We start from the raw sequence: 25693 nt of genomic DNA on the forward strand, positions 1-25693 counted from the left end.
ACTAGATCTTATTGTAGGCTACTCAACACTCAACTTGAAGTCCACAAGCATCCATTTTTATGGCTGGGGATCATGCATACCTTCAGTATGTGTGCTTCATTCAGAAGTACCTTGGCAAAAACATGAAAGTTATTTATGATAACAACCTTCGTGAAAAAAGGTCATTCTTTGAATTTCATTTCACATGGACACAGTCTCCACCTCTCTACCTTTCCCCACCCAGCAGCGCTGCTGGCCTTCCATTGTCCAGGCCTTGATACTGACAAGGTTGACATCAGAGGAGAGCTCTGACACCGGGTGAGTTAGGACTGCCAGCTGTTAGCAATCAAGTCTATTTTGAAGTCAGGGACACATGGACCCCCAGGGCCAAAGCAGCAACTAGCCCAACCCCTCGCCCCCCCACCCCAGCCTACAACCTCCAAGCCCCCTGGTCCCAGAGATAGCCAGCACAGCTGTATTGGTTCCAGATGTTGCAAGCCTGCAGTAAGGGCCTTTTACCTAAGAGGACCCCGAAAATGATGACAGACCAACATGAGAGTTGGAGTGCAGCAAACAACAACACGGTAAACACTGATGCTTTAAGACCCAAACCATTTCTTATAGAAGTTAAGGGAGCAGGCAAAGCTACAACCCAAATGCTGTCACTCATAGTTGATTTTCCCCAACAGCTGAAAAGTTGAGAGGCTGTCCATGTAAATAGAGCAATAATTGTAAATAGGCCATATCTTTCTTTTTTGACATTTTGATTTAATTTGTTCAAATTGTTGTCCTTGACAGGGATGGAGCTGCAGACTGTGATGGAGAAAGCACTGGCACTGCAGGTTGCTTCTGCAGAATGGGATCAATGTCATTTAACATTAGATATTGGCTCCTCACTGGGAGTGTATCTGTCATCACAAATACTGGCTTGAATACTAAAGAGCTGGTCTTGAGAGTCCTGAGTCAGGCTTACAGCAGTTGGTGGCTTTGGCAAGACTTGAGAGAACAATTACTAGATGAAGTTTGCATGTCCGCCAGCTTCAAGTCAAGACAATAACGTAATGTTAAAGTTAGATCAAATCAGGAGGAAATGGTACAATGGAAACTCCTCAAGCTCTTGGAAAGGACACGATGAAATCTTTGCTTGCAGCTGTGGCCAGCATTGTTTCTACCTTAGACAGGTCAGTCAGAGGTTCCCAGGAAATTGGGTTTGACAGGTGGAATGTCCTGGCAAAAATATCTTGGCCTGTTTCACATAACTAAATTTCAATCACAAAATAAATAAATAAACAAATAAATAGGTATAAATGAAAATAAATTCACTGCTGGTAAAGCACAATGAAAAAAGTGATCAGTCTGCAAGATCACTGTGACAATGACAGCAGAATCTGAATTTAGTGGAAATAGAGATCAACGTGGTAACTTGAAATTCCGTCATAAATATACATTTATATTTATATTATATTTACGTTACATAGATTTGTTAGTGTGTGATCTTGCTGTGATGGCTCGTAATTTCAAGCAGACCTCTTATTGAACAAGATCAGCAGGACTTCTCTCGATGTTTATGCAGGTCTACAACCCCCTCCTGCGGCCAGTCCGTGAAACTTTAAACCCAGGGCCAGTGTGCCTTTGAATCAACCTGAGCCTAAACAGCTGAAGCTACTTTCAGTTAAAATGTCAAAGGCAATTAAATGAACTGTGACAGTAAATTGATAGTTGTAAAGGTGGAATTTAGAATTACCTATTAGAATATCTACATGTGAGTCTTGAAGTCATATTTTAAAAAATTAGACCTTGTTTCCCATCATAAGTCGCCAACCCAAAGAGCAGTCGTTGAATAGACTACAGCCTATAGTTGGCCTGTATTGAAGTATTGCAAGGGTCCACCAAACGTTTTCACATCAAGGACCCTCAAAGAGATGCGCATTAGACCGTGTAACCCCATCTGATGTAGTTATGATATAGTGAAGAAATATAATTTACAGTTAATAGCCTACTGTGATCCAAAAGTGAAATTAAACTAGTCCTCGTTTTCAGTTTTCATCCAGGACCCCTGGTGGTCTCCACTTTGTGAACCACTGCTATAGGCTATTAGAAGTTGTCTTTAATTTTAAACGATATTTTTAAGGCATTTTATTTCTGCTTTATTGGACAGTAGCCTACAGCGGAGGGAGACAGGAAAGGGGGAAGAGAGATGATGACACGCGACAAAGGTCCCAGGCCAGAGAACCGGGGTGAACCGCACCTTAGCCAGGACGCCCCAATTGTTGTCTTTTCTAAGACAAAAAGCAGGCCATCATAGGGCAAATGACTGAATTCTTAGCCAAGGCTACTAATAAGGTTCACTACCTGGGAGATAGATTTGAGTTAAGAGGCCGTGACAAAAATCTGCAGCTTGTTGTACCTTGTAGGTATAGAACAGCAGTAATCCTATAATAAATCTTATAGGCCTAATATACAAATATAGCTGTAAAACTATATGGGCTATAATAGTCCGGACATGAATATTATACGAATGCCACAGGAGAGTGTCCTAAAATAAGGTAAGTAAGTTCACTATTGAGTGGCACAGACACACAGGATTATTGTAGTGTATTACAGAACATTAGGTCGGTCAGGTCAGTCAGTTATTCGTCACCACTGTGAAGGACAATGAGTCGAAGGGTGCTGAGTGTCACATTTCACCGACAACTCATCCCACAATATGTGGCTCAGACTCTTACTGGAAGTTGCTGCGCACTGTGACGAAGTGACTGAAGTCACACCCCGCCTACATCTCGTTCGAGGAAGTTTACCAAGCCTATGAGCCACTAAACTCGGTTCCACTTTCTGTTATAAAGGAGTGCGCAACTGCTTATCATACTTCTGCTTGTTAAATTCAAGGGTTTCACATTGTCCATCATTTCAGTATTCCCCAGTAAATGAGATATTAGGCAAATACTACAGAGTGCATACTTTCATAGCAGCCCAACTCCGATAATAATAAAGGGACAGAACAAAATACACAACTGCACAATATGTCAAGTCCAAGCCTACATAAGCAGCATTTTTGACGAAAACATTATTAGGTTGCCGTTGGTGCAAGAAAAAAACCTTTAGTCATCATAATGTAATAATGTAATGTAGGCCTAATAATAACCGAGGTCTACTTGTTATTTTCGCGAGAATTTGCACCAGACATATTCCTGTACTGTGTGAATTTGAACGTGAGCGCAGGAAATAGGCTTTCCCCTAACGGAGGTGGCACATCGTGTGTAATAGGGAAGTAATCCGTTGGTAAAAAAAAAAAAAAAAAAAAAAAAGTTGCACCATAGGCTACAGTTCGCCCTATCTCGATGTGAATTACTCGATGCTCGAAGTTAGTTTCTCCGAAAAGTAAATGCCTAGGATTTCGGGACACTGACGGTATTAAATTAGGCTGATGGAGACGGCAGAGAATATTCAATAGCATATTCGGACTTGTTGCGGAGTTGCCTACATATGAAACAGAAGTGGAGGAAGAGGCGACAGGACATAGCCTACCATTTTTTCAATGTTTTAATATTTAGCATAAGGTAAGTGCAATTATTGACATTTTAAACCGATTGTTTATACGATGGACTCCTTCTCTGTTAAAATACATTATTTTGGGTCCATAACATGTTAACATGTCAGGCCTTACGTTTTTGTCAGGAGGGGGAATGGTGCGCAATTGTGATTAATGGCAACTGTCTCTCAACGTTTTGTGTTTTGGTTAGGCCTAATCCTGCGTAACGGTACTGGCTTAGATTACGGGGTACTTTTAGGTATTTTAACACGGCTTTTAAAAGCACAAAAGCTAGGTTGTTGCAGAATGTGAGTAAACTACAGCGATATCCCACAATTATGTAAAACCTAAAAGTGAACAGGCCCACCAAAAACATGTTTTTCACTGTCTACCACTGGTGAAAGATTGACAACTGTGCTAAAAAGATATTTCCAAAATTACTGTTTATTGTTGACAATAATGTCGATATTTGTCAAAAGCAGCATTTGTGTTTCACCAAATGTCAACTTCAGTTACGTAATCACCAGTGCTTGCATCAAGAATATCTTGTTTTAGCAAGTAGTTAGACCCTTCTATGCTCTTTGTCCCAGGAACACACTTGTTGCATGCCTTACTTTGCTGAGAGAAATATATAGGGATGCTGTATAATGCTATTTGAATTAACCTAATATTGATAAACCATATTACAGTTGAATATAGATACAAAGACACGGTTTGATGATGTCGTAGGATTAGCTTCCTGTAGACAACCAAATACTACACCAGCTGATTTCACTAATTAACCCCCCCTCCCACCTGCTAATTGGTGAAATCAGATGTTCGTGTGTAACGGCAATGAAAACGCATGTTACGAATGTAACTATGGTTCTATGAATTGCGGAGGACTGCCAGAGGCAGTGCTTAAAATCATGTGTGACCTGGGAAGAGGGGGCAGCAATGCCCTCCCCTGTATAGATCCAGTCATCCTGAAGTTTGACTACTATCTTCCCACCAAGTGACTGGAACTGTTGGACGTCCAGTATCCATAGCAACAGAGAGACATCAGATACATCTGTAAATCTTGTGCTATTTAATTCTTCCTGACCCGGACAGCAGCATTGACACCACAGAACTGGGATGGATAACATGGTCCTTCCACTGTTTGTCATAGGAATTTGGCTAGTACAGCATAAAATAGGGATTTTAAGGGTTAGTTGCTGTGGTGACAATGCAAGTCTGGGCAGTTAGGCCGTAAAGTCTGTTGCACAAGTGCTTAGCAAACTGTCAAAATCTGCATATTAGCAAACCTAATTGGTAAGCATCGTCAAACAGGTACCTTTACCTTAATATAGTCCCTTGAATGCTATAAACTAACATAGCTTAGCCTAGCTTTAGTGGAGCAGAAATGTTAGCATTCAGAATCGGCAGAAACAGATTAACTATAACCACTTCTACTCACCGTGCACAGATGTCAAAATTGTTGAACTACTTAAAAAGACACCAGCAACTGGTAACAGCGCACCACCTAATGGTTGTATGAGTGGTAACTTAATTCAGCTGCAATGCCAGTTTTCCACTGCTTTGGTCCTTGCTGCAAAACCTCTTCCTTCAGCAACTTGCCGTAAACTGGGAAGCTAGCCCAACGGTACGCATAAAAATGGCCACCGCTCCGACCATCCAGGAACATTGATTTGAATGGGAAAGTTCTATCCATTCAAGTTCTGTGATTGACACAGTAGGTAGAGACAGTCCTGGTTGATTTGCATTTAACAAAAATAATAATCCAATAATAATAATAATAGTTTATATAGTCATAGGTTATCTTCCAAACCTCTCAGCACTCCTGGAAAGGCCGATCACATGTAGAGCCCTCACCACTAGCCACACCCACATACAGTGATACAAGCCAAGAAAGAGAGAGAAAGGGATAAACTCTCTCTCTTGCACTCACACGCACACACACACACACAGGTTTACTGGGTCCTCTCTGCCATCCATCTTGCAACATTGTAGTCCTCAGTTTGATGAATTTCACTGAAGAGAGGCTCCTTGATTGCTGATGTGACTTGTCATGTGAGGATTAGCTGGACCTGCTGATTTCAGGATAGGCTTGAAGTACATTATCTTCAACCAGAAATTGGTAAGTAGCTACCACGATACTAGGTGGTGTGTCTTCCCCCTGTATTCTGTGTATTAAGAGTCTGTATTCAATTTCAGCCTGTGTTGCATTTACATCCACAGTCCTGTTGAAGATGTGGGATCTTTTGATGGCTTTGTGAGGCTAGCCAGTAGAGAGTGAGCGAACGTTCAGGGCTCGTGGGGGCTTATGCCGCTGAGACCCCTTTAGAAAACAGGTACTGTGAGACCCCACAGTTTGGTTCCCCACTTTAACACGCTGAGCTGCAATAGCTGCCACGTTGACTTTCAAAGTACAGGCTGATCTATTGTCAGAGGGGGCAGTGTGTCTAGGACTCAAAGGAAAAGAGGTCCACCTCTGCCCTGTCATTTGCACCAGATCATAGACACCATGTCCGGGTTGAGTCCCCTGAGGGAGGTTTCTGGCAGGAGAGAAAGTCCGCCACACTGTTCTGCACACCAGGGAGATGTATGGCCCTAAGGCTTGCAAGACGAGAGAAGGCCTGTAAGTGGAGCTGCTGTGCCCCCCGTATAGACTGGATGGACCCGGAGCGCTGCTCGTTGTTTATATTTAAGACAGCTGAGCTGTTATGTGACTGTGAGAATGTGCTTGCCCCTCAAGAATGGTAAAAAGTGTTTGAGCACCAAATGCACTGTGCGTGCTATAGGTTTTCCTGGGAATGCCCTGTTTCCATCCTGCTGTGCACACTGCTCCCCATTTGGAGAGGAAGGCATCTGTTATTACTACTTCCAGATGTGAGGGGATTTCCCCTGATTAGATATGCCCTGCTTCTCCAAGGCTGAAGGGTGAGGAGGAACTGGCGGGACACTTTGACCCTCTTGTGCCTGTGCTGACTTGGATCCAAGTGGAGACCATTTGTCCACACCTTTAGAAGACATAGGACAAAGTACAGGAAATCTGGCGGTACTACTGCTAAGGTTGCTGTCAACATGCCTGTGAGCCAGAGGAAGCGGCTGTATGCCAGCCTTCTGCCCATCTATAAGCCAAGGACGAGAATATGTCCTCTTCCAGGCAGATGACTCCATACTCTCGGGTCGAGGCAGAGATCATCCAGTCCTCCAGTTATGTAAGGATGTCTTTCGGTTGCATTGGGAACAGAACTGCCCACATGCATGTTGTGAAGAACCTAGGGAGAGCCTGAATTGGAGCACTTTGAAGTAATTTGCCTGACCCTTGAATGGGGCATCAAAAATCAAAGGACATGAACCAATCTTCCAGTGCAACAGCCTGGAGAATGTCCACTGTAGAGGGATAAAACTTGGCAAAAACTGCCATCCTTTCTTGTTTAAAAATGTAAACAGAGGTGAACCTATCATGTTGTGAACGGATGTATCTGCTTGATGGTCCCCCTTCCCCAGGCAGGTCGATACCTCCTGACTGACAGCAAGCAATTTTACAGGTTCTTGGACAATGGTCATCCTGCTCCCACTGAAAACTGGTCGTCAGCATTTAAATTGTAGTCTGAACCCTTGGGAGAGCATGGAGATTTCCATTAGCTGAGGTTCTGCTAAGAGAATTGCTCGATTACTTTTTTGTGGCCTTCACAAGCCTTGGGTTGGTGTGGGAGCAAAGTGCCATTGGTCAGGTCACTCAGAGGACTGTAGGGCCTTTGGGTAGCTACCAAGGCAAGCTGGTGGATCAGAGAAACCAGTGTTGTGTCCTGGGGAGACCTCTGCCAAGGCAAAGGTGTAGGCTCCCTTAGCAGACAAGAAAACCGCTGTGTAACTTGATTTGCCTGAATGCTATCCTCCAAGACCTGCTGTGCTGCAAGACCACATATCTTTAACTAGCAGTAGGTAGTCGACTGATGTTGGATGTGTGTACACTGCAATCTGATTGACCAAATATTAGTTTGGGATCCCAACTAGCAATGTTGCAAGTACGGCTCTATATACAGTGGCTATTCTGCAGCTAGGGACATATACACTCTATGCCCAATAATAGATTGTCACGTAAAAGGGTACCGAAAACAGTTGGCTATTGTAAATAGTAATGCCAGAAATGCCTACCTCAGCCAGACCTAGCCCGCTAACGGCAGTGTTGGCTGGGGCACAATGATTAACCTGAGTGCTGACAGAGTACAGGTGAAAACACTGCTCTGTGAGAGAAAAGGGATAAGTAGATGCGGTTGACCAGATGCAGCAGTTGTTAATGTGACAACAATATAGTGAAATATAGCAAAATAGTAAAAAGTTAGAAGGACAAAACCGCATGATAAAACTAAATGATCTACACAGAATGAAATGCATTAACAGTTAAGACATTGCATTCTACAACAGAGCCAAACCAGTTGTTCCTGCTTAAGTTTTATTGACAAAACAGCCAAGTGCACCAACATTTTTGTCATCCAGTGTTAGTGATCTCCTATCTGAATGCAGTCCTATACAGAATACTCTCTCTCACGTTGATACTTGGTTATTTACTTTATTTAGATTTAATGTTTAAGACTATGGATACTATAGGTAGCTGAAATTCTAGGTCTGTCCCATATATGTAACTATAGTTAAACTTGAGCTGTTTCTGCTCACATGAGTATGAATGAATCTCTCAGTATGGTGTATTAACTTGAAATTGTTCCAAGAGTAGTGGCACACACGATTTTGGCTGGTTGTTTATTTTTAGATCCAAAATGGACAAGCTGATGACATCATTGAGTTGAGTCATCGCCCAGGACACAGTAACAAATGTTTGCACTAGTAAAGTAGCAACCTTCAAAGGAGGGGAGGGCTCAAAGGTTGATGAAGGGCTATATAAACTTGACTTAACAACCTTCAAATTGGTTGAGGAGAATTGATGGATTCATACATGGCCTGTTCAGTCCAAAAATATTACAAAGTGCACCATTTCTCCACTATGACACAGTAGTTGTAAAGACTTGCTTAATGGATAAGGCTGGTGTTTTTTTAATGCATTTCTTACCGTCAACAAATCCTATGAAAATAACAAAATCAGCAATGAATTTGTTTTGCTAACAAGTCTCGTCCATGTAGCCGATGTCCAATAAAGCCATGTCCCAGTAGCCATTAAAAAAAACTATTAAAACACGTCAGAGAGCCATGCCCTTGCTCTGGGCAGCATATTTCATCATCACGATGCACCGGGCCAGCCAACTTTTTCCTCAAACAACTTAATAAGCCGACTGTAAACATGTTTTCCATCTCAGGAAAGTAGTTCTGGAGTACCGAAAATAGTCCCCATCGTAATGAAGAATTTGTTCCCATTTGAATTTGATTTGGTAATAACTACAATAGCCTGACTTTTCATGGTAACACTTAATGATTTTTAAAATTGAAACTATGTCTTTGTTAGCTGTGAGGTTTTTAGTTTACAACTGGAGCCAATGACTTGCTTTGAAGGCTAAAAAAGGAACGTGGGAAGTTGGAAATTAATGGGAGTAGAGCAAATGCATTGTTTATTTTGTTATTTTCATAGTATTTGTTGACGATAAGAAATGTATTTAAAAACACCAGCCGTAACCTTTAATTTTGCGTACCAGATCCCATGACTCCTATCACTTTTCCAAGGCATAATATTGCTTAATTTGAATAGTCACTTCATAATGTATCTATTCTATAATGCAGTCAAAATGAGTGCTGAGTTTGATTATAATTGAAACAGGAAACCAGGACTCCTTAATGTGAGAGTAAGAGTCAGAAACAGTCAGCCTGCAGTCGGATAACCAAGCTTTCATGAATGTGAACGTGAAAACACTCATTCATTTCAGTGACAATTAATAATTTATGCTATTTCGGATACATGCAGACATAGACGGATCAAGTACAGAATAGCGGAAATGTGAAGCACAGAGTAACTATCGGACAGTTTGAGTTTTTATGTCACAGTGGTTCTCCCCACATGTGGGAAGCTGATAAAGCTTACAGGATGTGCCCGCTTGTTGGCCAGCAACAGATTTAAGGTATCTGTTGCTGTCTCTCAACTGCTTTGCTGTACTTGCTTTCCAGACTTTTATTTTTGACCCACTAAGTTTGACCCACTTATTTTTGAATGCTACACTTGGCATTTGTGTCTTCACTATTGCTTTGAGTGATCAACCACTCACATTGTGTCTCATAGAAATTATATTGCTTTACTAAGATACTACTAGATGCCATTTTCAGTGAGGAGGGTGTGGTCTTTACTCTTTTGTTACGAAAAAAAGGGAAATGGGTAATGCTTTGGGGATTAGGCCTCGTGGATGTGGCTGGGAAGAATGCAGTCACAGAGTGATCGTGCAGTTTAAAAATAACTTTCCCACCAGATTTCCTGTTGAACTCTAGGGAAATGTAATGGTTATACATGATGTCCATTTGTGTAGCCCTGCTTGACCATGGCCCAGTGGACACAGATGACTCAGATGATTCAGTACCTGTCTGATCAGACAGTCAACGAACTCTATCCCTCAGCTACCTTCCCCATAGAAGTCAGACATTTTTTGTCTGAATGGATCGAGGAACAGAGATGGTATGGCACACACACACACATGCACATGCACATGCACATACATATACATACACCACACACATACAAAAACATACATGCACACGCAGACATATACACTCCCACCCATGCATGTATGCACACATTCATATATGCATGGATGGGATAGATTGAGATTTCACTGCATATTGTGTGTTTGCCCATATGTGGGCGTGTGCGTGTGTGTGTGTGTGTGTGTGTGTGTGTGTGTGTGTGTGTGTGTGTGCGCTCAGGGAGGACTTTGAACTGGAAAAGGTGGAGCAGGAGGGCCAGGCCAAGGCCCTGCTGGACCAGATCATCAACATCCTTCAGACGCTGGCTCAGCAGAAAGCCAACGTGGTGGACAAGATGAAGCTGATGCAGATCAGCAGGAACATGGTAGGGAGACCATGTCATTAAATGGTTCCCAAAATGGGGTTCAAGGACCACCCTGGATCCTGGAAAAGATTACAAGGAGGACACCACCAAGTTTATGAAGTGTTACATTTTATTATTATTTCACTCCCTAGACGTTAGCCCAATAAGAGAATATATAAGGATGACTATTCTGATCGAAGGTTTCACTTTCTCCACTATTGTGACTATCCCAACCACAACATAAACAGTTATGTAATTCTGTACCAAGTCATGACAATTAAAATCTTATCAGATTGGGTTGCTTTGGATGCAGTCTCATCAAGTGGGCGTCTGTGGTCTAATGATTTACCTGACAGATACGGCCCTCAGTGCCAGAGGCTGAAAACCAAGGTGTGCTAGTGATTAATATACGTATATTGTGGTATTATGGACCAAAAGACCCAGATGTCCCTTTACAATTCTGACTTGCTATGCTAATAAGAAATGTACTTGTTTTGCAGAACATGTTCCAGCAGCAGCCTCTGCAGTTTGGGGTGATGGTCAGGGACATCCTGAGGAAGGAGAGGGTTCTGCTCACCAAGGCCGTAAGATCCTTTATAACAAATACCCATTGTATTCAGTTTAGCCGTACAGAGACCAACCACATGATACCCCTACTGGTGAGGCTGGTTCTCAGGCTGTATTTCATGGTGCCAAAGAATTGCAACTAAGTATGTACTGGAAAGATCTTATTCCAAAACACTATATCCATTGTGGCTGTGGATGCGGGCGCTGCCGTTGTGTTTGTGGACATTAGCGCTAACCGTGGCCTCATCTCTCTGCTGCATTATGTTTCCCTTTGTCTCATCTGTTTTCTCATGTCATTGTCATTGTCCATGTTACCGTCCATTCCACTGTTTGTCCCGGCACCTATTGCATGCTCAGCCGACTCTCTTTGACTTGTCCTGCCCGAGGTTTCTTGCATTTTTTTCCTAATATGGCTTTCTCGGCAGTTTTTCTTTGTTTGCTTTGAGGGTCTAAGGCTGGTGGTGCCGGGTTGGATAGGCTATGCAGAATAGGTAGGCCTGCTGTGTCTTGCTAAAACTTGCTATTGTGCGTCTTGTGCTTTGTGACTTGTGCTTTGTTTTGCTTCCTTAAGTTTGTGTTACATCATTCTGTTCTACGATTGATTGTTGATCAGTTAGATCTGGTTAGGCTCATTCTCTGTAAAGTCCTTTGAGACATGCTTGTAATGAAGGGCTATATAAATAAATTAACTTGAACTTAATTAACTACCTGAAGTTCTCAGTTAATATCAGTCAAAAACACACATGATTGTATCCTCAAAGGCATAACTATTTTGTAAGCAAAGGTCTTAAGATTACTCATAACTTTAATAGTAGTCCATTATAGACTTTACTTTCATGCCAGCCATCATTTTGTAAAAATAGGTGTAATTATTTCTTTGAATGGTGGAAGTCTAATTTAGAAGTGAAACTCTTCAAGTGTATACTGATATACGTATGTACTGTATACAGTATATTAAGTGCTGTCCCATGTCTGTAGTCCTCCCAGATGCCCAACCTTCCACAATACTCCCAATTCCCAAGTAGGGAGCCAGTGTCTGTCCCCAACATGCGGGATGTGGACCACCTGGTTCTCAAGGTGCTGGAGGTCCAGGACTGCCGACAGAAGATCCACCAACTGCAGGAAGAGCTCAACTGGGAGAGACAGAACTTTGAGTCTTTACAAGGTGGGAGCCTTGACCCCCCCCCCCCCACACACACACACACACACACACAAACACACAAATGTATTTTCTTGGGACTGTGACATGAAGATGATAATTTTATTATTATTATTAACCTTTATTTATCCAGGGAAAGTTGACTGAGTGCAGAGGCTTTTTTGAGCAATGTCCTGCTTCACATTCATGCAGTCCGACACATTCACACCTAGGAGCTGCCCAGTACAACTATGTACTACTGATTACCACTGAGCAGCTCCAGTGGACCAACTGGGGCTTAAGTAGTTGTCAGCAGTAGTTGTGCCAAGGCCACATCAGCAGTTCTTCCAATAGTCTTTCTCATTAACTTTTCCTAGCCAGATATTCCCAGTTAGTCCAGGGTTTCAAACCAGCAACCTCCTGGTCCCAAGCCCACTTCTCGAACCTCTGGGCTACCACCGCCCTGTGATGTGTCAACGTGTTTGACATTGATCTGTTAAAGAATTACTTATCCTGCAGTTTACTGTGCTTTACTGCCAATGGGTACTTTACAGATATTTGCCTCATTTTGTCATTTTGTGGAACTAGTTACCTCCGCCGAGGACGTTATGTTTTTGGTGCCGTTTGTTTCTTTGTTTGTCTGTTAGCAGGGTTACGGAAAAACTACTGGCCCGATTTTCATGAAACTTCGTGGAAGGGTGTAGCATGGGCCAAGGAAGAACCCATTAAATTATGGTGTGGATCTGGATCCGACTCACGAACAAGCAATAATAGAACAAACCTTAGCAGAGGTCTGCACTCTCTGAGTGCCCTTCCAGTTATATGTACAAGTTTTAATCCCCAGACAAGTTTGTCAAGTTAGATTTTTTCCATCCCATTTTGCTTGGAACAATCACAATCACAGTGTCACAGTGTCATATGACACCCTCCTGTCTAAACTGAATAGGTCTGCCAGTTTGGATTCCAGTTACAACACTTAACCAATGTTAGCTTTCCCACTCAGGTACTACAGCTAACCTCTTTTGACTCTGCAAAGAATAAGCTGTATGACCTAATTTGTTTGTTTGTTTATCATGCTCTTTCCATACTTCATATGAATGAAATAGTTGAGTCAGTGGTAAAACAACAGAGGTACTTATGGCAGCCTCTGTGTTTCTTCATCCTGTGGTCCAGAACAATCTTTGAATCTGATGCTATTTGCTGTCTGCCCAGGGCCAATCCAACAGAATGGACGGGACCCACAAAACACAGAACTGCAGAAACTCCAGAACCATATCCAGCAGGTGGAGTACAACGTGAAAGCCATGACCAAGGTGAGCAGGCATGTACTGCCAGGGGCAGAAGTCAGTGGGACAGTGGAGTGAAACTGGTTTCTTTTATCTGGGAAGTAGCTTCTAAAAAAATAACTGTGTTGTAATAAGTGTGTACTTGTACTGTCAGTAATTTAACTTTTACTGAAGTATGTTCTTGCTGAAGTATTGCACTTTGCAACATTTTAAATCACATCCATTACAGAGTACACACTTTGTGGCTCTCCACCAGTGCTTTTATTTCTACTTAAGTAAAATATCAGTAACAGTACTTCTACTTGAGTAGGACATTCTAGTACTCTTTCCACCACAGGTGTGTGTGTGTGTGTGTGTGTGTGTGTGTGTGTGTGTGTGTGTGTGTGTGTGTGTGTGTGTGTGTGTGTGTGTGTTGTAGAATCGTTTCCAGCTGCTGCAGGAGGCTGTGGACTGTCTGGACCAGTGTCAGTCCCGTCTGATCAACAGGCTGAAGTCGTGGAGGTGGGAGCAGCACCGGGCGACCATCGGACAACCCTTTGACGACAACCTCAGCCCCCTGCAGACCTGGTGAGGCACCAGACTGTTCCCTTCTGGACTGTCTGCCTGCTTTTTTATCTTCGAGTTATTGCACACTGCAACTAATCAAAAGTAATGCTTAAAAGAAGACATTAGTCATCAAGTCATCTTTGGTAATTTTACCTAATTCATAAATTTACCACAGCTGTGAATACTCAGCTGTAGGCCGAGAGACAGCCAATCAAAACCAACAAGTTAATTAAGCTTCACATATTTAACCCCTTGTCCACCTGTGTGTCAGTGCAATGGGCAGCATAGATGTGTCACCGTCCTCCTCAGTCACGCCTACTGCTGCAGTGTTGACCATGATAAACTGAATGTTTACGATGTGACTTAGTGAAATGATAAACTGGCCATAAGTGGTGATCGTGACCTGATGAAGACCTCTCGAAACGTTGTAAGATAAATAAATATATGGGAGCACTTGCAGCAGTGTGCGCCGTTCTCTTTCTTAAAAACTTCAGCTGTACTACACTCTAGCACCGGCTAAAAACTTTATGGAATGTGTGTATGGTTATCTTCTCTTTTTTATCATGATAAACTGAATTAAACTGGCTTTTATAGCTGCAATCAGAGCGGTAATTAATAATTGCAAAGCCAGTGTTTGTCATATTAAACATTTTCGTGTTCCCAATGATAATCAATGTCCTGGGACACAATGAAATTTTATCTATTGATTTTTTTTAATAATTAAAATTTGTTTTCATCAGTTAACACTAATTTATACAATATACTGTCTGACTAGAGCAGGTGGTATTTTTTGCGGCGCGGTGAGCTTTTATGAATCGCTTTCACAATATTTAAATGATGAAAATGGGTGGAAGTACGGGGAAAATGGTAACACAAATAACTTCCTGGTATTTCATGTTTATGAATGAGAAAACCCACCTTGACGGTACCTGACCCGTAACGTCAGGCTAAACCTGCCAGAAAGTTTTATGAATCAGCCCCACAGTGTGTTAAATAAACCTGTCAGGCTCGTTTAGGGGGTTGGTAAAATAGAGAAAAAAGAATGCACGCTTTGGAACTATTTTCAGTGGCGGAGGATCTGTCCTGCTGCTAGACTTCCTCATGCGTAACCTGTTTTGTTTGCATAAGATATTTTGTAAGATGACAGATGGGCCAAAAAGTCTGTGTTCTTCCAAATGGTTATGCAAACAGACCTGTCCTCTCCTGTTTTTATTACAGCTTTTGAATAGAATACTTCATTCAAACTTTGGCACACATTCTCTACTGTATGCGTGCAACTGTGCAGTAAGACCACATGAATACTAGAGCGAAAATGGTGTGTGTATCTATCTATCTATCTACACACATCTGTGCAGATATGTGCTAATCTTTGATAACCGAGGTGTCTGCTCCTGCAGTGTGCTCCCTCTCTCTCTCTCTCTCTCTCTCTCTCTCTCTCTCTCTCTCTCTCTCTCTCTCTCTCTCTCTTGCACTCTCTCTCCTGATTGAATTTACTTGCTCTCACTTTTAGGTGTGAGCAGCTGCTTGGGGTCAACGGGAAGCTGAGACAGGAAGTGATGTTGATTGGAGAACCAATCCCAGAGCTCCAGGAAAGACTGGCGCGGCTTCTACAGGCCCTGATTCAAAGGTAATACAGAGGCAATTGATGCTGTTGATAAAATACATGTTCAAGTCACATTATTTTTTCTGTAGATTTGTATTTCTTTCTAAATTAAAGAAATGGGAATTTACTTAAAAAAAATTCCCTCTCCTTGACTGGTAAAGAACTACACAGAAATGTCTCACATTATATCTCACCTCTTAAAAACACAATGCAGAAAGCATTCTTCCTCCATCATAACTGATATCTCTCTCTCCCTGTTGCAGCTCTCTGATGGTGGACAAGCAGCCCCCTCAGGTCATTAAGACTCAGTCAAAGTTCTCCACTACTGTGCGTTACCTTCTGGGTGAGAAAATGGCTCCGGGGAAGCCTGTGGTACTGAAAGCGCAGATCATCACTGAAGCCCAGGCCAGGAGCCTGGGCCAACTGGGCGTTGTACCCAGGTGAGTGATACACACAGGAATGCAGCAAGCATGACTACACACAAACACAGTTTTTCAGACTCTTGGAAACACATTGAGACTGAGAGATTTGCAATCTTCTGTATTTGTTTTAGTTGTTCAAATTTATTCTGGTGTATGATCATAATAGGAAAATTAGCCACCTGTATCCTAATTAAGTGGTGATGCCAGAATGGCATTGAAGAAGTGGTTGATCCCTGATTGCAGAATCAATCCCTGATAAATCAGCATGTCCACACAAGCCTAAAGTAAGTGTAGGCATTTACGTTTTGATACTCATGCAGCTGCTGTTGCTACACTAGAAGCCCTGCATAGTGAAATGGGCAGCCATGAATAAATCTTTCCCTGTTCATATATAATAATGGAATCTGATGATTCTTTTTTGGATTTATTCCATGTTGAGTACGTTATTCTGAAGATTAGAGGGGAAAGTCAAGTTTTACAATAGCAAACTACAATTAATATGATTCAACAGTCCAGATGTTAACAAAGCTTGCCATCGCTCAGTGAGTCTTGGCTCATATCATGATGACCAACTGAATACAATGCAGCTTCGTTGTCCTTTTGGCCTTGTACAGTGTGTAAAGTTTTTGTGTATTTTAGCAGATGTAGAAGAGAATGCTTACATAGTTAAGTAGACCTTTGAAGTACTTAAACATTGAGTATTTCTATTTTAGGTAACTTACCCCATGCATCTCAAAACAATTTCTGTTCTATGTATTCCACTCCAATTATCTGACAACCTGAAATAACTAGCAAGCATGACTAGACCACCAGCCCCTAATGCTTGAGGAGGCTTCAGGGTATTTATGCTTTAACTTAAGTCACTTAATCACTGTGTTTTCACCACTGCTTTCTGGCACCCAATCTGAATTGAACTTGTGCCAGTATTGGAACTGAAAGAGAAAATTGATCCTATTATGTTAAAGTCATGATGAAACAGCATTTTGAGAGCATCTTGCTTCCTTAATGTGGTGTATTTCCTGCTGAAATAGGATATTGGGGTGGGACATAATGCAGGGAGTGGTCATTTAAAAGTGTAAACCAATGGGATATCAGTTGGGGAGACAAAGGCAATTTATTTGATGGAAAGGGTGGAGGGGTGGGATTGTTCAAAAATCTGTGATGGTTTTATTGGTTGGAAATGAAATGAAATAAAAGTTGGAAAACTCACCAGTAAATATTTTGTGTTTTCCAGGAAGTTAAAGTAATGAGATTTTGATTAAAGTACAATAAAATATCAATTTTGTCATTTTCTGGGGTGGAAATTGTCAAATAGGTATATGGTATTTATGGTAGTTAGAATGAGCTAAAAAGGCAAAACACTTTTTTTTTTTTTTTTTTCATTTTGTTGTGACTAACTGCAGCGAGAACGTTGGGGAACTGATCAACAATACAGCCATCTTGGAACACAACACCAACAGCAAGAGCACATGTGCCACCTTCAGGAATATGGTATGCACTGCACTGGAGTCCTCGGCCTACATTCGATTATTATTTGTTCTTGAAAACAAATTTAAACTCTTTGATTATTCCTTTTTTTTTAATTAGTCAATCAAGAAGATCAAGAGAGCGGACAGAAGGGGATCAGAGTCTGTGACAGAGGAGAAATTTGCTCTCCTTTTCTCAGCAGAGATCACCATCACAGGCTGTGACACGCCCTACAGGATACAGGTTTTCCCATCGCTGCTGTTCATGCTCTTTGTATTCTTCTTCCTGTTGCCTGTATCCTGTTGCTTTTGAGAAGTGATTGGTTGTCCTCATGGGCATTAAGTTTTATAGTCATAGTGTAGTTTTAGTTATAGTTTTATAGTGTTTTCGGAAAGAATGTACTGCCATGGAAATTCCACATTTGGTAATTGTACATAGAACATAGAATCCTCCATCCTTCCATTGTCTACTTTTGGTGCATCGGCTCATATAGACAAACTTGAAAAAAACAAAACAAAGATAGCTCGCACTCTGTTTCTTCGTATTTTATTTTTCTTTCTTGTTCTGGCACAGACGTTTTCGACTGTCAAGCCTTCCTCAGCGCGCAGAGTAAAATCACAAACACAGGTGTTCTTATAATGACATCAGCTGTAGTCTTTACCATAATTGATTGCTCCAATCACATATTAATACAACCAACATTATCAGTCTCACAATGTCAATAATATGTTAACATTCTATTTATAAAAAGAACTAGTCAATTCAAAATCTCCATTTAACCCATGAGAAGCTGTGCCCAAAGTATATTGCCAGTAAGCCTCTCTCTGTAGGAGCTTTGGTAAAAGATCACAAAAACAAGTTACTGTATGTTCAAGTATGTTATATTATACGCTTATGGACATATTTTCAATTGTGTCAATGTAGATGATCTCACTGCCGGTGGTTATCATTGTCCATGGTAGTCAAGACAACAACGCTCTGGCCACCATCATATGGGACTGTGCCTTTTCTGAACCAGTGAGTATCACATCATCCTTTTATTCTTTTGCTGTTTTCTCTACTTAATTACTTCCATTGTTATGTCCCACCACCATGGTGGTATCATGTGAACACTGTAACTCAAGAACAATAGATGATAGAAACTTCATACTTAAAACACAGGTTCCCCTAAAGAGTAGGTAATCTGATTGGATTTTGGAGCACCTTGTTGCAGAAATTTGTATATTAATGAGAAACAAATTATTTTCTTGAAACAATTACAACTCCTTAATGCTTTATTAATACCACCCCTGTGTTATATCAAGATAAGTATGTTGACATAGAAATATTTGCTAATGAATGCATTAATTAACTTAATTTATGATCTCATTAGCATTATCTTATTCAGTTTTCAATATTTTGTTTTCAAAAACACTACGGCTTAGAATAAGAATAATGTTCTTAATGATGTTTTGCAAATAAATATAGTTTAGTAAAAATGTATTTATTGAATTAATTTGAAAACAAAGTCGTCATAGGCAGAAGTTTGAGACTGCCTGTAAAAAAAGGTTGCATTTTTGAAAATGCAATCACTTGAAATGTAACTCTGTAAAATTTTAACAATGTCTGTTTTTGATCATGTATATGTATAGAGGAACATTTGAATTCCTAGTAGGGTCCATTTAACTCTTTATTTCCCTTTTTTACTCTGAGCCCTTTCTGACTGACTTTCCTTCTTATTTCTCTTCTCAGTTTAGTTTCTTTCTCTTATCCATCGACATCACTGTAACAGGATATATACTTGTTCCTACCATGTCAGCCTCTAACGTGTTTCATGCCGTCATCAGGACAGGATCCCGTTCGTGGTGCCGGAGCGTGTGCCGTGGAGCACGATGTGTGTGACCCTCAACAGTAAGTTCACCTCCGAGGTCCAGACCCAGCACCACCTGGACCAGTACAACCAGCACTTCCTGGCCCAGAAGATCTTTGACAAGCCCGACATCTCCGGAGACTTCAGCAACATGATGGTGTCCTGGGCCCAGTTTAATAAGGTACACACACAGACGTGCACATAGGCTACACACACACACACACACACTCTCTCTCTCTCTCTCACGATGGCTGTCAATGTTACAGGAGGTTCTCCCAGGCCGATCGTTCACGTTCTGGCAGTGGTTTGAGGGAGTGATGGAACTGACCAAGAAGCACCTGAAGACCTACTGGAGCGACGGGTGAGGGACTGTACCACTCAGTTTGTATTCTTTCATAGTGAATATTGCCAACCTGCTACAGTCTACTACTGTAAGTAAGTAAGTAAATCTTTATTTATGTAGCACTTTTCAAACAGAAGTTACAAAGTGCTTCACAGAACAATAATAAGATAAAAAAGGTGCTACAAAACACATACAGATAAAATTTAAAACCGGGCCATATCAAAGGCAACAATGATTCAACATGAGTAAAACAAGCAATAAAAACAGAAACATAAAAAATGTGCGGACAGAGCAGAAATATCAACTCAAATAAATAAAAGGTCAGTGTAAATTTGCAGCCAAGGGTAAAAACAGTAAAAGCATGAAGGAGGCACAATCATGATTCATAGCTGGAAAGCTAATTTAATGTAATATAATAATGTAATGACTAATGCATGTGATGTTCCCTCCTCTAGGTTGATATTTGGCTTCATTGGCAAGCAGCATCTCCACCTGATCCTCAAAGACAGGCCCAACGGGACTTTCCTGCTCCGCTTTAGTGACTCTGAGATCGGAGGCATCACAATTGCTTATGTGTCTGCTACCGAAAGTAAGTTTATGTGTGAATCCAGTGTGTGTTTTATTGTGTTTAGTGTCATTTTTTCCTCAAACTCTTCTCCTGTTTGCTTCGTGTTTAGTTCCTGGACTATAATGCCACTGTGTTAGGGTATACAGAGAATGATATCAAGTTTCCTACCATCCTCTTTCTCTCTCTCTCTCTCTCTCTCTCTCTCTCACTCTCTCTCTCTTTCACACACTTTCCTTTCCTCGTAGATGGGGGACAGAAAATCCAGAACATTCAGCCCTTCACCAAGAGAGACCTTGAGATCCGTTGCCTTGGCGACCGTATCCGAGACATTGACCACATCACGTACCTGTATCCGGACTATCCGAAACATGACGTTTTCAGAAAATACTACACAGGTAGCAACCCTCTGTGCAGAGTCGACATTTTATATTTGTGTAAATTTGTCAATATATGAGTGCAGACGGAGTTCTTACTCTGCGCTTTCTTTGGAAACAGATGTCTCTCAGCCGTCACCCAACCGCGGCTACATTAGTGTGACTCTCCAAACTAAAGTGGGCGCGTAAGTAACTACTGGTTACAAATGTATCATGTTTCATCAGGCACACTCTAGATGTACAGTCATTTTACTATTGATGCAAAACATTTAGAATCCTCATACTGTATGTGTGTGTGTGTGTGTGTGTGTGTGTGTGTGTGTGTGTGTGTGTGTATGTGTGTGTATGTGCGTGTGCAGGGAAGCTGGCTCAGCCTCACCCACTGTTCCCAGTATGACGCCTCCCAGAGAGAGTCCTCAGAATCCCATTGGATTCCCTATGTAAGTCACAATTTTATAGATGGCCACTCCCCTCTGTCTCTCACTCTCTTTCCCTCCCTGCTACTTTCTCGCTTTTTTTTTATCATCCTGGTGCTCGTCTGTCTGCTTCTCCTGGCCTTCTTTTAACAGCCAGCTACCAAACCTCTACCACCAGTGACATCTATACCAGTGATTCTCAACCTTTTTCATATCAAGGACCCCTAATTTAGTCCACATTAGGGACACAGACCCCCATTCGATGAGATTTTGTCTCAATCTGAGAATTGTTTTATTGTTAGATATGATTTTGTCCAGAATTCCATGACTATCTGTATTGTAGGTAGAGAGATAACAGTGAAGCTATGATCAAAATAATCGTTCTTCTACATTCTCTAATTGTGTTAACTTCTTGTAAATGAAGTAATGGTGAAGTTTAACAATTCATCCATTTGCTGTGGACCCCCTGGAACGCCCTCAAGGACCCCTGGTGGTCCCCGGACCCCACGTTGAGAAGCACTGATCTACACCGTATTGAGTGACAGCACAGCTTCTTGAGTGTGTGTCTGTAAATTAATGAGTTATTGCTATCTCCGGGGTTCCCACAGGCCTTGAAAATCCTTTCAAGTTTCTGGATTTGAGGAAAATACAATAAGGGCTTAAAGACTTAAAGATCTTTACTTCTTTGATTTGATGTATTTCCTGTTGAAGCAGGATGTTGGGGCGGGACATAATGCAGGGAGGGATCATTCAAAAGTCTAAACCAACTGAATATCAGTCAAGGAGAGAAAGGCAGTTTTATTTGATGGGAAGGGCGGAGAGGCAGGACTGTTCAAAAATCTGTGATGGTTTTATTGGTTAGAATTTGTAATTACGCCTATCAGTGCAGCATGAAGTCACCATTAAAGATACTCTGTTTTCCAGGAAGTAAAAGTAATGAGAGTTAATTTCATGGGGACTTTAAAAGTTTTAAAAATGACTGGATGGCCTTGAAAGTGCTTGATGTTTTATTACAATACAGCAGCTAAATTCATCAGTATACCTCAGCTCTCTGCCTGTCCTGTAGGATCAACATTTCACAACCTGAAGGAAACCCTATGATGGATATTTGCATTGAAGTGGCAGCAGTTTTAAAATGACTTCACCATGATTTCTTGACTTGACAAGGTCATGAGTAAAAGATGAGGCCTCCATGATGTCTAATTTTGACCAATTGTGACATTGAAAGTCATTGAAAAGTCCTTAAATTTGATGACCAAGTGAGTGTAGGAAGCCTGTATCTCTCACCTTTTCCTTTACTGGTTACTGATGAAGCTGAGGATCCTACTGACGGTGCTGCTGTTCCCTCTGGTTCTCTCAGGCAATCGTTCCCGCAGCCCTTCAGCCCCGCCTCCCTGGCTGAAGGAGCAGGATCTCCTACTGAGGAGTTTGCCACCGTCAACCCTGGTGCTGTCTTCTCTGAGGAAATGTAGGTTTACATTTTTATGCTTGTACAGCACATAATGCACAAGCATAAATCCTCTTACAGATTTAGCTTGTTTGTTTGTTCCAAAAAATAGCATGATACATAGTTGAGAAGCTATTAATTGCTTGTCATAATGTGTGTGTCTTCTAGGGGCCAGTCCCAGAATATGGATATAGATTTAGATGTTATTCTGAACACGTTGGCGGATAAGGACGAATCCACGTGGAAACAGCATTTATAGACATTGGATAGTGACAGGAGCCAAGCCGAACTCTCCTGCCTCACCTCGATGTGATAAAACGACACTCTTTGTTTGTGCAGACATTCTCCCATCACTTTACTGCTGTCATCTACAGCATTGTTTTAAGTAAAAACTCAAGGGAGACATGTTTGACTTTTCTGGGACTCAAGATGTTGAGCTGGTGCAACAACAAAGGGAGGAAACCGTTTGAGGACAATGTACAGCATGAGACTGAGAACAAACCAAAACGAAACTGACCAAATCACTGGCATTCGTCAGCCATCTGTGCCTTATTCTACACATTTTATCCTGTTTTATTTTCCACATGTTCACCTGATGGTAGGTTTGCTGATGTCCATCTGTTTGCTGGACTGTTTATACTACATTCCTCGCATTTCTGTAGAAAATAGGTGAATTCCTGTACAAATTACAGTGCTTATCAACCACCAACAATCATCTGGTTGCAAACAGTGCAACACCCATGGATACGTAATGGTGAGATAACATCACCGGTAGATGGACAGCTACCAGAGATGGATTTTGCGGAAACTCCTGTTGCATGTTAGTCCCTTCACTTGTTGCATGTTTTTTTTTTTGTCATAACATTTTGAATAGAAAAGTATTTTCCAATTGTATGTAACCTGTCCTTGTGAATGAAAAGCCTGGTTTAGCAATAGCTGTAGTATTTTATACATTGAATCCTACATAATAACAAATAACCCACAGTATGCATGCTTAATACTTCATCAGCCATGGGTCAGTGAATGTGGCCCTATCCTATTCTGTTGTGAGTGAGGAGAGGGGAAATGTTCATGCAACATCATAAAGAAAGGAACAAGAAGCTCCTCCATTACTATCTCTGTTGACTTTGAAACTATAGCACATTGATGGACACTTATTTGGCAACAGTAGCGATGATGATGGTGGTGGGCAATATTGACATTAATATGCGTTTGTGTATGCAAGTTAAGCGCTTAGTTCTGTGTATTCTCTGGTCCCTATTGGTTGCTGTTATATGTCTGTTTGTTTTATCTTTTCATAGTTAATCTCTCTTAAGCTAATTGGATGTACCAGTATTTGCATGTATGTTTGCTGAATGATAACCTTAAATCATTCCTGGGCTACTACTACCATCCGTATGATCTTTCAACTGTGATGACAAATAAAATCTCTATTTTTCTCAAAATATCAAAAATATCTTTGTGAATTTATTTACAAGAAATGAGTTCTCTCCCCGAAGTCAGTATCAACACTGACTAATATCAGAGCGCTTTCAGGGAAGTGGCAAATTTTGAAACACTGCGCATAGAGTGAAATGTCATTCAAACTACTTCAATGTACAAGCAGTGGCAGACAGACAAGGATGGATCAGCTACTTCAACTGCAGATGAAAAGTGAGGAGAAATCCATTGAGATCCAGTATTCGCAGCTCCTGTGCTGTCACAGAAACATCAGCCTCTCACTGGCAGATGTTTTGGTGAATGGATATTACCCCTGGGTTTAGTTCTCAGAAAAGAACTTGTATGTATCCCAAAAATAGTTGTATAAAACCCAGATCTACTTCTTTGTTATGTCTGAATTTAAGTCTGTCATGTTAGGAACTGTTCAAGTCTAAAAGAAAACAGACAAGAAAAAAGAATGGAAACAAGAATTTTAGCATTTTTTAAACATATAAAAATAATAAATCCATGGCAATGTGATTAGGAATTTATGCCCTATAGCATAAAGGCTGTCGATTGGATTAAAGCATATTGGTGTATAACATAATTGGCATAATGTCCATAATCCATCAGCCAAAGAGGAGACATTGCATAACTTGAATATTATATTTTCTATCCATCCAGTTTCAACAATCATGGAAGTTTTTAAAAATAAGAAAACTTTACACTGTACATCACAAAGCTTTTCCAGTAGAACACAAATTCTAATTTCAACATAAGTCACTAAAATGGAAATTCTATTCAACTACTGCCAAGGAAATCAAACTGTAAAAGCTTATGTAGATGAAGCGGAAAGAGAGAATCAGCTTACATGTCTGGTTCAATAACTGCTCTGGCAAATGTCAAAATGCTAACCGTTGTGTCAGTGCCCCTGCCCCCCCCCCCTCTCCATCCCAGAACTAGAGTCCCAGCAGCTTCAGCTGTCCCCTCATTAGAGTAGAACAAGATGGCTGCCATGTAAACAAGGGAGGAGGTAGGGTAAGTGAAGGAGGGATGGAAGGGAGAGGAGATAACAGGCCAATGTGGAGCTTCACCTTCAAATTTCATTCTTTGCTATGTAGATTCTATGAAAATACAGGTGCACATTTACCACCCTGTACAAACAAGCTAAAGATTTCAGTCGCCTCAGGGTGACCTTCTCTCTTCTCACCAAAAATCAGAGAGGGGGTTGTACCATGAAACTATCTCACTCCTAAATAGCTACCCACCTCACCGTAGAAAAGAGAAGGCACCAGGTGTTTGCCGACACCAGCAAGAAGCCACTACACCTCATGCACTCTTTCATTTCTAACCTCGAGTTGATATAACAAAGACTCTTCAGTCATGTCAAAGAACACAATCAACTAGAAAACGCTTGTTCCTCATGACAGCCTGTCAGTTTTGCTCTCTTTGTTTTTCCATGGCAGACACGCAAAAGTAAAGGCAAACCAACTATCACACACCTGTACATGAATCTATAATAACCGCTGCTCTAAAAGCAAAGCTCTAAAGACAAAAATCATGTCAGAAATAGATTTAAAATGTAACCCAACACAAATATTGTATAAATTCTTCTCTCATTTTGGCACAAACCTTCAGACTTCCCACTTAAAAAACCAAGGGTAATTCTGTGGCAATTATACCATTTCAAGTGTTTATAATTGTAACTGCATTGAAGACTGAGCTCAGAAAAGACCAGATGGTTTAGTGTTTTGTGTGTTTATTTTCATA

General features: G+C 41.2%; 1 protein-coding gene across 1 annotated transcript; it reads left to right on the top strand.

The window, feature by feature from the left end:
* Window positions 1-3281: 3281 nt before the first annotated feature.
* On the top strand, window positions 3282-23951 carry stat6 (signal transducer and activator of transcription 6, interleukin-4 induced). The gene is made up of 20 exons (XM_071523831.1): window positions 3282-3536; window positions 9961-10106; window positions 10355-10499; window positions 10979-11062; window positions 12024-12210; window positions 13396-13496; window positions 13888-14036; window positions 15526-15642; window positions 15882-16058; window positions 17444-17531; window positions 17628-17750; window positions 18432-18524; window positions 19334-19537; window positions 19623-19717; window positions 20155-20288; window positions 20513-20662; window positions 20763-20826; window positions 21001-21081; window positions 22418-22525; window positions 22673-23951. The coding sequence occupies exons 2-20, from the start codon at window positions 9973-9975 to the stop codon at window positions 22761-22763; spliced, it is 2325 nt and encodes a 774-aa protein (XP_071379932.1). The 5' UTR covers window positions 3282-3536; window positions 9961-9972; the 3' UTR covers window positions 22764-23951.
* Window positions 23952-25693: the final 1742 nt, after the last annotated feature.

This window comes from Centroberyx affinis, unplaced genomic scaffold (assembly GCF_046629955.1).
Source record: "Centroberyx affinis isolate AG114_WGS23_722 - 3 ecotype Tasmania unplaced genomic scaffold, CSIRO-AGI_Caff_v1 ptg001125l_1, whole genome shotgun sequence".
Classification (NCBI taxonomy): domain Eukaryota; kingdom Metazoa; phylum Chordata; class Actinopteri; order Beryciformes; family Berycidae; genus Centroberyx; species Centroberyx affinis.

Bases quoted from the DNA above. Each gene is read 5' to 3' on its own strand.
- stat6 (XM_071523831.1), top strand. From the start codon at position 9,973: ATGGCCCAGTGGACACAGATGACTCAGATGATTCAGTACCTGTCTGAT. The intron at 18,525-19,333 runs GTGAGTATCACA...TGCCGTCATCAG, and splicing joins ACTGTGCCTTTTCTGAACCA to GACAGGATCCCGTTCGTGGT. The intron at 20,827-21,000 runs GTAAGTAACTAC...GTGCGTGTGCAG, and splicing joins CTCCAAACTAAAGTGGGCGC to GGAAGCTGGCTCAGCCTCAC.